Raw genomic sequence first — 12,842 nt, 5'->3', positions numbered from 1 at the left:
GAGGTTAGTGTAAAAAAATAGAATTATAGGTAATTTGATAAAAACTAATTTAATAAAAAGATAAAACAATTTTAAAAAAATATTTTATTAGTTAAAATTTAATAAAAAGATAAAATAATTTAAAAAATATTTTATTAGTTAAAATTAAATTTATAAAACTTCAAAAATAAAACAATGAATGATGATATAAGTGTTGATTCCGCAGGCTGAAGGGGGGGGGGGGGGGGGGGGGGGCGAGTGGCCTGACCATTGGTTATACGAAAAAGGACATTTGGTCTATGTTTGGCACTTTGGTGGGCCCACACTGTCCCTCCAAATTGACACCACTATTCTCCTTTCCCCTCCCATTAGTCTTCACTCTTCATTTTTTATTTTATTTTTTTAGCCATTTTCGGTCACATACTCTCTCAACTCAACACTTTAATTCAAATGCTCTTTCTTATTATTTATTTTAATTTCCCCTTTCTCGTCTTAAGTCCCAAGTGAAGGAAGTCAAGTCCCATTCTTTGTCTTTTCTTCCCCCTTTCCTTTCCACCACCCCACTCCTACACTGCCTGCATTCCTCTGTCAAAACCCTAGATTTTCAAATCTAGGGTTTTGTTTTCTTAACCTGTTACGGACATGATTCAGAAACTCAACTCCCACCCTTGCTAGTTTCAGTTTTCTCTTCTCAATCTAAGCCCCTGCTTTTTTTCTTCTTTTTTTTTACATTTTCCCTCGCTAACCTCTGCCATGGGGTTTTCAATGCTGATTCTTTTTCACCTCTAAAACCACTTCCTCTCTTATTTTCTTTAACTTTTGGGCATTCACAACTCATCTTCTTTGTGGTGTTTCTAGGTAAACGAGACCCTTGTTCTTCTTGCATTCACTTGACATGATCTCTGAGCTTGTTACCTGAATCTCTGGAGCGAGCTTCTGGGCTGTAGATCCTCTTCTTTCTTCTTTGCGTTTGGGTTAAAGATCTAATTTTTCCATCATTGTTAAAGCTATTTGCTTTTGACTAGTCGAAGGGTACCTAGCTAAACCCCTGCTTTTATATCTTCACTGGTTTCTTAGTTTAATTAAGAAGTTAGCATTAGTGAAAGGATTTGGGGTTGAGGAGGAAAAATTAAGAAGAAATTATCACAGTTGACAGACCTGTCAGTAAATGCATGGATGGGAGAGAAGGCATGGCATTTCCTGGTGGCTCTGTTCCATATTACATGCAGCATAGAGGAGGAGGGGTTAGTGGGTCTGGTCCAGGAACTGGGACACAGAGTGGAGGGTTTCAACCACCCTCTGGCTTTAGAGCTTTGTCAAATGTCTCTCCAGGTTCTGCATTTAAAGTAGAGTCTCATTCTTATTCTCATTCTCAGTCTCAGCCTCAGCATGCTAGTTTTAGTCATGGCATTAACATAGGTTCCTCTCCTGATGGTGGAGGTGGAGGACCTTCTTCTGGTGAGCCTGTGAAGAAGAAAAGAGGGAGGCCTAGGAAGTATGGCCCTGATGGATCTGTTTCATTGATGCTCTCTCCCATGTCTGCCACTGCTAGTTCCACGCCGGGATCAGGCACTTCTTCGGAGAAACGGCCCAGAGGGCGCCCACCTGGAAGTGGAAGGAAGCAACAGCTTGCCACTCTAGGTACCTTTTTATAATTGTGTGAGAGTTTGAAATTATCATTTCCTGTTGATTACTTGATCTGCACATATTCGGATTTAGCTTCTCAAAAGTGATACTATCATTTGAAAGAGAAAAGTGGGGTGTTAATAATTGTTGATGAGGTCCCCAAAAGATGTTACTTTGTTTCTTTGGTCCTGAAGTTGACAGCTCGCTGACAAGTTTTTCCTATTGAAATTGTTAACTTGCTTTTAAGTTTTGAGTTCATCCTTTTGGGGTATTATGAAAAAAAAATTGGGATCAAAGCAATATAGTTAAAACATATTTAGGAGACATAAATTATGTATTTTCTCTGAGAAAATTAATGGATGAGATTATGATAAAATACATGTACATGTATAACAAACTATGAAGTTGTTAAAATCTGATTTTATGCTTATTTGGTGATTAAAAAATTGATATCTGTATAAGTTTCTGATTAACATCCTGACTGAGTTTCTCATTTGACTGTCATTTATAATCTTCCAGTTCCAAAGAAAGTCTGTGGATGTGTATCCTTTCATTTCATTTCATACTGTTATTTTTCCATTTCTACACGCACTATTGTTTAAAGTTACAATTTCTATTTTCTTCTTTTCTTTTGCTTTTATCTGTTTGGAATATTTTTTCCATTTTTTGCCATTTTTGTGCTTTATGTTTGTCGTCCAGGACTCCAAGTTATTGTTATCTCATTACTTCTTTGTCATAAATACTGCTTTAAGAATCCTTGAATTGGTAATCATTATAATAATGGATTTCCTGGACATTTATTATAGTTGAAATAAGCCAATTAGTGCGTGTTGGTTCTGCTTATTTTGAAAAACAATATTTCTTTTGCGAGCTTCCTGAGATAGATATTGAAAAGAATTAAAAAAAAAAGTAGGTTCTCAAACATGCTTGTTAAACAGAAGCAAGTTTGTCCATTATCATGATTTGTCATGTTGATCTTATGCACAAATCACAATACTTACTGCGGGTTCTCAAACATGTGCTTAAACAGAAGCAAGTTTCCACTATCATGATTCTAATGTTGATCTTTTATACAGACTGCATTACTTAATTACTTGGCAGTTCTGATTTGATTCAAATTTCTGGTCTAGATTCACCCATCATCCCAAAAGAATTTAGAAACCATGAAAACCCAGACGCTTAGTTTTTCACTTTACCTTTCCCTTTCTGGCGCAATTGTTTTATTATTATTATTATTATTATTTTGATGGTAACTCACAGTAGTAATTGGAAATGCTATCTTTTATCTGTTTTGCTATGAAGTTTGTAACTTTTAACAGTGCTTCTGTTCTTCTCTTCCTAGGTGAATGGATGAACAGTTCTGCAGGACTGGCTTTTTCACCTCATGTTATCACCGTTGGAGTTGACGAGGTAGTTATATTCTTCCATTATTTCGTAAGAGCTATTGGTTTTGATTATTTGTTTAATTCTCTTTTTTTAATAAATCCTAAATATATAACTGTTTGGGCTCGTGTGGAGTTTTTTAAAATTTTAGTGACTCCAAAATCAATGGCAGCATCAAACATCAGAAGAAAAATAAACCTGACTTGCCTAACCAAGAAAAGTTATCTGTACTTTACAAACTTCCAAAAAGCATCCGAAAAGTAACATTGGATATTTTCTTAAAAAACTACAGGGTGCTTCTCTATTATTCTTAATAATATTGATATTGATATAATTATTTTCTTTTTCCATTCATGACATGAAAGCCTCGTGGAGGGTTTGTATAATTGGCAATTGCTGAATGCACACAAGGATTGAATAGTCACAGTCTTGATCTCTTGGATTATCAATGGAATATAAACTGCAGAAGATTGCATCACACATAAATGTGGTTTCTGATTGCGTGCAACTAATGATACTTGGTGTAATAATCTAATTTGATTTTCAACCTTCAAATAATAAGCATAATTGCTGTATTCATCATGTAAACCTTCAAGATTGTTACCTATTATTTCACATTAGTTTAGAAGTTCCTTGAATGATACTTTCTTTGTTTCAGGACATTGTAGCAAAGTTATTGTCATTTGCACGGCAGAGACCAAGGGCTGTGTGCATCTTAACAGGAACTGGGACAATTTCTTCAGTCACTCTGCGCCAGCCTGCTTCTACTAGCATCGGTGTCACTTATGAGGTTAAAGAACTAAACACTACTTACCTTCACCACTAGAAAGTTTAGCATCACTATTCACAAGTATCCTCTGCATTGTCATCTCTATCCCCATTCCTTGGTTTCAGCTTAGTTATAAATTGCTATTGTGTAGCAAATTAATCGATTTAGTTATAGTTCTGCACTGTTCAAGAAAACAGGTTAATGAAGTTTGTTTTGGCAATTCTGGTATTGTAATGCGTAAAAATTCAGCTTTATGCAACAGCTATTGAGATTGAGTACTGCTTAAAGTGCTTTAGGTTGTTGGTTCTTATGATGCAATAATAAACATTTTATCTTTTACCTTTTGCAGGGCCGATTTCAAATATTATGCTTGTCTGGTTCATACTTGGTTGCTGAAGAAGGTGGACCTCACAATAGAACAGGTGGCATGAGTGTTTCCCTTTCTAGTCCTGATGGTCATATTATTGGTGGTGGTGTTACTAGGCTTGTTGCTTCAAGCCCAGTGCAGGTATATTCTTAATTGCCCTAAAATCTTGGTTCGTTGTACTAATTATTCTTTTTCTTCTTGCATGCTGCATGCTCATCCAAGACATGCTAGAACAGTAAGTTCAGCAACTGCAAGGAGTTATTGTGCATAGAGATGTTCAAATTTCAATAATGATTTGTGTTATTGTGCATCTTAGCATGCTTTAGATTCAAACGTTCCCCAAAATTTTGAGAAATTGAGACTTTGGTTGGTGCAGGTGGTAGCATGCAGTTTCGTATATGGGGGCTCCAAGCCAAAGACTAAACAAGTGACCACTACTACTACAGAAGATACCAGTTCAGAGCCTCAGAGTAGTGATAAGTTAGCTTCTCCAGGCAGTGTTCCTCCGCCTAATCAAAACTACACCTCTTCTCCTGCCCCAGGCATTTGGCCTGCATCATCAAGGCCAGTAGAGGTGAAAAGTGCACATGCACACACTGGTATTGACTTGACGCGTGGGTGAAGACCATTTATTATTCTATAAGAGACATTGCAGTTTTGTATAGAGATCTCTTGTTGTAAATGAATCGAATTTGTGAGCATTGTGACTCTTGCTATCTCTAGTTCGCGCTAACCTATGCTGTAACCAATGGATTGGGGTTAAGTAACAGTCTTGACTATGCGAAAAGTGTTTGATGGAATGGAAGCGAAAAGTGTTTGATGGAAGTGGGAAGTATGTTGTGCTAATTAATAGAACATCTAGGATCTCACCTCAATGCATTAATTCGTTACTTGGGGTGATAATAAACCAGGCAATCTATTGAGGTTTACAATCAAACTTTTTGCATAGATTATTATATCTATCAAAAAGGTTAGGCTTGCGCTTTTACGAATCTAACTTGGCAGCAGGAATGTGAAACTGATTTATCTCCATACAATCCACGAATGCTGGTTTATATTAAAATGACCAGCTAATGGCTGATTATAAAGATTCGTGGTAAAAGTTCAGTTGGAGGTAGTGTAGTTGCCCCTAATTAGTTGAGGCAATTAAAATTTATATTCCCTCGTTTCATAATTTATTGATGTTTTAACATTAAAAAAAACTCATACTGATTGAAGTTGAGTTTTCAACAAAAATTTTGAAATAGATAAATATCTATTCCAGCTGAGTTCCAATGTTATTATCTTTAAATACTTGATGTATTTATGTATGTATAGAAATTAAGAGTACGGGTATTTTAGTTTTGAGGGAGTAAGATATCAAGGTTGTTTATTTTCAAGGTTTGATAATTATAAAATATTAATAACCACGAATAAAGCATAATAAAATTTGTATATTTAATTTCTTCCATTTAAACATACCTTGTGGGTCGTTTTAATTTAATACTATAAAATTTACAATGAAAATTAGCATTCGACATGGCTAATTAGTTCTACAGTAGCTTTCTTTGTCATTTAAGGAGCAAAACACTAAAAACATAACCTGAAGGAGCAAAACACGACAAAATATTAATAACTTGAAGGTCTTTTGTCTATTTTTTTATTTTTTTTTGCATAGTGCTTGTAAGTCGTAATGAATTAAAGTGATGGTTAGTTTTGTACTTTAAGCTTCTCTATGAATAATTTTTCTGGGAGTTTAGAAGGTAAAATTCAACTTGTAGCATTTATAAAAGATAAGCAGCATTAAAAAAAAATTAAAATTGAAACTTTCATAGGTGAACCTATTTACAACTAACAAGGAATATTGGGGATTTAAGAAACTAACGAAGGAATATGGATTATTGCCGGGAGAGTGATAGAAATGAAATTAAAGGAAACGAAGATATATGGACGAAGTCATGGGACATGGTATATATGATGTCCGTAAGATTAAGCATTAGTTTGTGCATATTGCATTACATTGCCACCACATAAGGGAGCAGCATAATGAGCTCAGGAAGAAATTATCTTTTTGCCTTCAGGAAATTCCCAGAAGCTATGGATGTCTCGCTGCAATACAAAAGAAAAAGAATGCCAAAAGAATTACTTACATTAATAGAAGCAGCATAAAGCATATGAAGTAATTTCATGGATAATATTGTCTTTACCTCAAGGCTGAGAGGAGAAGTGGTGGGATAATAGCGACCCACTACTTGTCCATTCTTATCAACCACGAACTTGGAAAAGTTCCACTGAATATCATCACCAAAAATTCCCCATTTCCCCCGACTTCAAGAATTTGTACAAAGGAGCAGAGTTGTCCCCATTCACTTCAATATAGCACAAGAACGAAGGAAACAGATATGTAATACAAGTGCATGTATTGTCACGGTTCTTAACAAAATTTAGCAGAATAGCAACCTACCTTATGAAAGATGGGGAATTCAGATTTGAAGCCAGAGCAGACAAAATCCACAATTTTATCATTGCTTTCTGGTTCTTGCTTACCAAATTGGTTACATGGAAATGCCAGAATCTCCAGGCCTAATTAAGTTTACAAAACCAGTCATATACTTATAAGACAACAGAAAGAAACAAAGATAAACAGTAAAGTTATCATGGTTACTGTTGAATACGACCAACAATTATACTTGTCATACAATTGATTCAGCTCCGTATAATTGGAGTTGGTCAAGCCGCTGTCTCAATCCCAAACATATTGTAAATTTTCTCAACATTTATAACATTAGCTGTGAGAGTAGTTACTGAAAAGAATAGAAAAGATGAAAATATCAAGGCTTTAAATTAATTAGAAGGCACAATCAGGGAAAAAAAAAGAAGAAGTAACAAACACAGCACAGATTAAGGATATCATTGAGAAGCAACATTGACAATCAGAAGGACTTTTCCCTTGTAAAAGGAGAGATCTACAACATCTCCCTTAGCATCCTGCAAGTAATTGTTAAAGATTAAGGCGTCTAACATTTATTTATTGTATGTTTAGAAATGAAAGAAAGAAAAAAAATGATTTCTTTCACTTCCAAAGTCAAAAATAGGAAAGTAAGAGTCCTAGTTCATCCAAATAAATAAACTCACTCAACGCAGAGACAGAGATGAGGGAAAGCAGATAAGAGGACCAACCTTGACAACAAAGTCGTATACGGATTTTGGAACCTTGGTGGTCATGGTGTTTGCTACAGTCTACAGCCCAAGATGAAACTTGAGACCAAGAACTGAACATACACGTTAAAATGGAACAGGAACACATCAGCTCTTCAATTTTCAGACTCAAACGTTTAAATCTGTAACGACATCACATGTGGTGCGATTCTCGTCGTATCTACGTACGACCACAATATTATAATAGTGCTTTTTTATTTTATTTTATATTATATCAAGAGGCTCTTAAAGCACCGGCTAAGAGTTTATAAGATTTTTTTTATATTGAAAATCATGTAAAAAAGCATTTAAATATTATATTTTAATAAAAAAAATTCTCTTTTGCTGATTTGCATTTGCTTTATATCAATTTATTTATCTCACTTTTTTTTATTTTATTTCTCTCTATTACATAAAAATTCCGTACAAATACAATTTCTCCACTCTTTATGCACCGGTGATGAAAGCTATACACGTTCAATCCAGTTAAAATATGATAGATGACTAAATAATGGAATCTGTGGTTTTAAATCATTATTGTGCATATTGTATTCCGTTAAGAAATTATCATATGCAGTCTGAATGAAAAATAAATAGAATGATGAATGATCATTCGGTTAAGAGTATGATTTATAACTTTTTACAACCAAAATTTCTTTTAATTAAATGTTTATATCTATTTTTCAAATATTACACATAATAATTAATAGAAGACGGACTAGCAAGTAAGAGTCACGTTTGAGCAGTGAGTAAGAATGAAAGGAGCAAATCAATTTACATGTCGAAACGAACCTTATGCAATGAATTGCGCTTATATATAAATTGATACACATTTTTATATAGATGAACAAGCAAATAGTAATTCAGAGGTACATGAGCAGAGCAACTGTTTCAGTACAAATACGGAGGAAATTCCACTAATTAATATCTGATCTGCAGTACATTATTCATTCATGATGTTATTCTAATCATTATTCATGCATCTAGCAGCTTCTTTATGTCTTTCTGCAGATATCAACAACACGAAAAAGTTAGCATTATCTGAAAAAGCAAGCAATAATAAACATATTGGTAGCATGCATGGCATTGGCATCATACAAATGAACTTAATTACCTCAATGCTGAGAGGAGAAGTTGTGGGTGCATAACGGTCAACGACATTCCCATCCTTATCAACAAGGAATTTGGAGAAGTTCCATTTGATACTATCCCCAAAGAGTCCACCTTTGCTTGATTTCAGAAACTTGTACAGTGGAGCAGCATTGTCACCATTCACATCCACCTAATTCAATGAAACAGATCGATGATTCTAAGAATGAGATCAGTGAGAAGAATTAATTAAGGACAGGACCTACGTACCTTGTCGAAAATGGGAAACTCAGCTTTGAAGCGAGTACAAGCAAACTCCACAATCTCTTCATTAGTTCCTGGCTCCTGAGCCCCAAACTGATTGCATGGGAATGCCAGAATTTCAAGTCCTACATGACATCAAGGAGAATTACAAAGAGATAAAGAAAGACCCTTATGCATGGTTGGTATATATATATATAAGCTCGCGTGAAGGAAGATAATAGTAACATGAAGATCGAACTAGGATAAAAACAAACTATAACAATAACAGGGGGCCAAACCTTTCCCTTTGTATTTCTCATACAATTGGTTAAGCTCTGTGTAGTTTGAATTAGTCAAGCCGCTGCATCAAATATTGAACATCAAAATATGAACTATAGGGAAGAAAAACTAAATTAAGGGCAAAAGTGCATAAAGCATTTAATTTATTAGAGAGTATATTATATAGGTACCATTGTGAGGCAACATTGACAATGAGAAGGACCTTTCCTTTGTAATCGGCGAGATTAACATTATTTCCCCTGGCATCCTGCAAACAAACATAATCATTTTGGTTCAAGAGATAACTGGAATCATCAATGTGTAAGCAAAATAAATTAAAGCAGCAACATACTTTAACTGTGAAATCGTGAACTGATTTAGTGTTTGATTGGCTAGCCATTCTAATTTCTGAGAGTGAATTTGAAATTGAAAGTGGTAACGCTAGCTAGATAATGAAAATGAGAAGGAGGGTGTGCTCAGAAATAATTAAGATTTGAGTTAATGCACGCAACAGCCAGATAGCCCCACTTTTTAAAACGTCCTCTCTCCGCGTCGTGGAGGCTTCACACATGCCCACGTAGCGTAATTAAGTGACATGCGTGTCAACACCACTTACTTACATCATTGATAACGCTTCAAATAAAATTATATATATAAATGTGGTAATAAAAAGATGATATATAAATATAATTTCCTTTCTATCCATTTCCTTTCTATCTTTCTATTTTATTCTTATCACATAAAATGTGGTAATAAAAAGATGATATATAAATATAATTTCTCCCTTAAAAGAATATAAATATAATTGTAATTAAGTTAAAATAAAATAAGCCTGCTTAAGTTGATCCACGCTTTAATGATAACATTAAATCAATTGCGGTTCAATATAGATAGATTTAAGAATATATCAAAATAGAATAAATCTAATTAATTTTTTTGCAGTTTTTTTCTAAGTGTTGTGTTTGTTTTTATTTTATTTTTATAGGACAGCACTTTTTGTTTTGACTACTAGAAAATGAAAATATTGCGTTTGAATAAACATATTATACAAATTATTTCTCTAATGATAAATTTAAATAAATAGCTATTATAATTTAAATTATAGAATATTATTAATTTTATTTGAATCTTGTAATAAAAACTAATGTAATTCGTTGTAATTTTTATTTAATGATTGAAGTTTTAAGAAAACTGTAAAAGTTATGCTTGTGTACTCAAGAGTACTACAACCAAATCATTTTTTTTCTTCTTATTGTTATTCCCTCTGTATTCTGGAATTAATCTGATTTGGACTGTGTGAAAGCGTCTGCAAGGTAAATATTCGCATCTAAATTGGTCAAGGTAAGTAGATAACAAAAGCTTGAGGACCGCAATCAGTAGTTCTACTAGCTTCTAGATTAAGAATCTCAAGAATGCAATGGTATATTCTCGATGTTCACACTATAATCCAAGTCAAACAAACCCTTAATAGACAAACTTTAGTGGATTTCTCCATTATAGATGTTCTAAGAAAAATTATCCACCGAATCGGGAAAAATGAGTTCAGGGACAACAATTATGACTTGAAAAAGACTTCCTAATCTTAGCGCTCATATATAATCTTAAAAGGAGAAACATGTAAATTACATAATACATTGAGCGAGAATAATTTAGGTAAACCCAATCAATTAACAAGGAAAAAAGTTAACATTGTTGCACTTTATTATTAATTGCAAGTATTGTTAGTGAGTAATTGCAAACAGAGCATCAAGTGCAAAAATAAAATATAAACACTAGATATCATTTTGAAAGTATCAAAACAAATAAACAGAAGAACAGAGTCAATCCTTATGTGCTTCATCTAATCTGCTAACCCTCTCAAACAGATTATTCATTGTAATGGCAAATGCATCCTGAAACCTGTCAAGCTCAGAGTTGTAATCCCCATACACCAATCCAGGCAACAGTTCATACGTAATAAACCTTCTCATGTTTTCCCTCTCTCTAGAGGAAATATTGGTTAGCCTCTCAACCACATTCACATTCTTTTGTACCACCTCTTTTTTGTCCATTAACACAGAATACTTGTCATGATCATGAGACAAGTGCCAGGGATATTGGTAATAAGCTGTGAAGGGATCAAAGAGAACCGGAATGCAACCTTATATGAGCGAATCAAAAACCGATTTTCTTGTTGGACTATCCCCTGGGGGATGCAGACAGAACTCAGACTCCACAAAAAGTTCTATAACTGACTCTGCCTCATCACACTTAACAGAACTACAATTCAGAAAATGGCACTTACCATTACCCAATGAAGTGCATTGGTCAATCAATGTTGACCTTATGTTGTCCTCTGAATCAGCCCGTGCTGCTCCAGCAAAACTGACGAGGTTTTTGCGGTTTGATCTAATGATTTTCAGTTGCCAAGAGATTATATCATTGTCAGAATGCGGGTGGAAATTAGTTGGATGAGGGATTCCATTGTCATTCACATGCCAAGGTTGTCGTTCGATCAAAAGCTTAATGGGTTTTTGCATTTTGTCAAGCTCTAACAATCTAGTACCCCAAGGAGAGTCACTGCTTCTCCTAAAATCCCACGAAATCTTGCCCAACACAATCACATGATCCTTACCTGAATTCCTTTTCCACGCTCCTTATCTCTCAAGCCACCTAACCAATTCCAGAGCCAAACTTTCCTTCACATCATTTGACACGTTCTTGAAATGCCATCGCAAGATATCCAAACCACCATAGAATGGAACATAAAAGAGCTTTGCAACATTTTCATCATAAACCCTGCATGGATGCTTCGAGACCCTCGAATGAAATACGAGTTCAAGTGAGTACTGATGAGTCTTATACCACCCTTTCCCAAGCTTGGCTATAGGCTCACCCAACCCCTCGTTACTTAAATAGCCAAATAAGTTCTGCCATGACATTGACCCACCGAGTCCTTGTTAAACTTGGATGGCAAATCATATACATATATTCCTTGACCATCACAAGTTGCATAGTTTTTGCTTGACTTTGACCTCCAGGATCGATGGAGCTGCAATTGTTCCTCAACGACCTTAACAGCATTTGCAACTTTCTCATCTCTATCATTGATATCTACTCTACTACTAGTAGTAATCAGATATTGGATATTTGGAAACTTACCGGGTTCAGTAGTTGCATTACCTTCATCAATTCCAGGAGTAATAGTAGAACTATTATTGTTTGCGGAAGTTGGCATTTCAAAGGAGGGGTGAGTGCCTGCAGACAGACAATAGAGGCTATTGAGCTTCCTTGTGGAAAAGCAAACATGAATGATGTTTCCTGTTATTAAGGTGGAGAAGGAGGACCACATGTAGATAAGAATTATAAGGAAGACTAAAGCTGAAATTCTACTAAGAAAGTTGTATAGGATTGTGAGGCCAAAGTAAGATTGTTTAGCCTCTTGTTTTCCAGATGATTTTGATCTTTTCTGGATACAGACACTGTCATTTTCTGGGTGAGAACAATGTTAGTAGACCTTACTTCTGGTTTTTTATAGTAGAGGGAAAATTAATCATGGTTTTCTCACCTAATACTTTATCATGCAAGCAAGCCTTCCTACAATTGCCACGTTTATATTATTTAATCATAATACTTATACCATGTATCATGCAAGCACGTAGTAGTTTTCCCTAAATAATAATGTACACGTCGAGATGTGCTTTTACGATTTGTTTGTTGTGCGGTCGTGCTCCCAGATACCATATGTTTGGAGAATGGCATGCTTTAGCGTTGACATTCATAATGCAATTAACGTTCATCCTTTCAAGGAGGTGGAACCTGATCACTCGGGTGAGGTATATTCAAATGTTTGATTTTCTGAAAAGTCAAAACGTTGTTGATTGTCCACTACTCTTTTCAACCTTTTCTAAATCGTAGAAAACAAAATTAACTTACAGTGAAACAGGTTTT

At 34.8% G+C, this 12,842-nt stretch overlaps 3 protein-coding genes and 1 pseudogene across 4 annotated transcripts; 1 reads left to right on the top strand and 3 right to left on the bottom strand.

Moving 5' to 3' along the window:
- The first annotated feature begins 228 nt into the window (after window positions 1–228).
- On the top strand, window positions 229–4,949 carry LOC100795781 (AT-hook motif nuclear-localized protein 5). 2 transcript variants are annotated; one of them, XM_014776999.3, is made up of 6 exons: window positions 390–1,011; window positions 1,129–1,620; window positions 2,948–3,015; window positions 3,647–3,778; window positions 4,107–4,265; window positions 4,501–4,949. In XM_014776999.3, exons 2-6 carry the CDS (start codon window positions 1,152–1,154, stop codon window positions 4,744–4,746), a joined length of 1,074 nt encoding a protein of 357 aa, XP_014632485.1. In that variant the 5' UTR covers window positions 390–1,011; window positions 1,129–1,151; the 3' UTR covers window positions 4,747–4,949. The 2 variants fall into 2 exon arrangements, with proteins under 2 accessions (XP_003517468.1, XP_014632485.1); XM_003517420.5 differs by having other exon boundaries at window positions 229–1,620.
- A 1,101-nt stretch (window positions 4,950–6,050) lies between these two features.
- LOC100819033 (uncharacterized protein) lies at window positions 6,051–7,411 on the bottom strand. Its single transcript, NM_001349906.1, has 5 exons — window positions 7,284–7,411; window positions 6,803–7,091; window positions 6,568–6,686; window positions 6,311–6,472; window positions 6,051–6,212 (listed from the first exon to the last, which is right to left on the bottom strand). Exons 2-4 carry the CDS (start codon window positions 6,878–6,880, stop codon window positions 6,352–6,354), a joined length of 318 nt encoding a protein of 105 aa, NP_001336835.1. The 5' UTR covers window positions 6,881–7,091; window positions 7,284–7,411; the 3' UTR covers window positions 6,051–6,212; window positions 6,311–6,351.
- A 685-nt stretch (window positions 7,412–8,096) lies between these two features.
- Window positions 8,097–9,340, bottom strand: LOC100306570 (uncharacterized). Its single transcript, NM_001249966.2, is given in 6 exon segments — window positions 8,097–8,306; window positions 8,416–8,583; window positions 8,661–8,779; window positions 8,933–8,994; window positions 9,104–9,180; window positions 9,265–9,340. Coding segments are annotated over 6 exon segments (504 nt in total). The 5' UTR covers window positions 9,313–9,340; the 3' UTR covers window positions 8,097–8,276.
- Window positions 9,341–10,648: 1,308 nt separating this feature from the next.
- LOC100818500 (xyloglucan-specific galacturonosyltransferase 1-like) lies at window positions 10,649–12,376 on the bottom strand (annotated as a pseudogene).
- Between the last annotated feature and the right edge of the window lie 466 nt (window positions 12,377–12,842).

This window comes from Glycine max, chromosome 1, assembly GCF_000004515.6.
Source record: "Glycine max cultivar Williams 82 chromosome 1, Glycine_max_v4.0, whole genome shotgun sequence".
Taxonomy (NCBI): Eukaryota; Viridiplantae; Streptophyta; class Magnoliopsida; order Fabales; family Fabaceae; genus Glycine; species Glycine max.
Note: the sequence above shows the minus strand (reverse complement) of the source record. Positions and strands in the feature narration are given on the sequence as shown.

Coding starts and splice junctions, on each gene's coding strand:
- LOC100819033 (NM_001349906.1), bottom strand. CDS start 6,880: ATGTTGAGAAAATTTACAATATGTTTGGGATTGAGACAGCGGCTTGAC. Junction 6,687..6,802: donor TATACGGAGCTGAATCAATT/GTATGACAAGTA, acceptor AAACTTAATTAG/GCCTGGAGATTCTGGCATTT. Junction 6,473..6,567: donor AATTCCCCATCTTTCATAAG/GTAGGTTGCTAT, acceptor GCTATATTGAAG/TGAATGGGGACAACTCTGCT.
- LOC100795781 (XM_003517420.5), top strand. CDS start 1,152: ATGGATGGGAGAGAAGGCATGGCATTTCCTGGTGGCTCTGTTCCATAT. Junction 1,621..2,947: donor GCAACAGCTTGCCACTCTAG/GTACCTTTTTAT, acceptor TTCTCTTCCTAG/GTGAATGGATGAACAGTTCT. Junction 3,016..3,646: donor TCACCGTTGGAGTTGACGAG/GTAGTTATATTC, acceptor TCTTTGTTTCAG/GACATTGTAGCAAAGTTATT.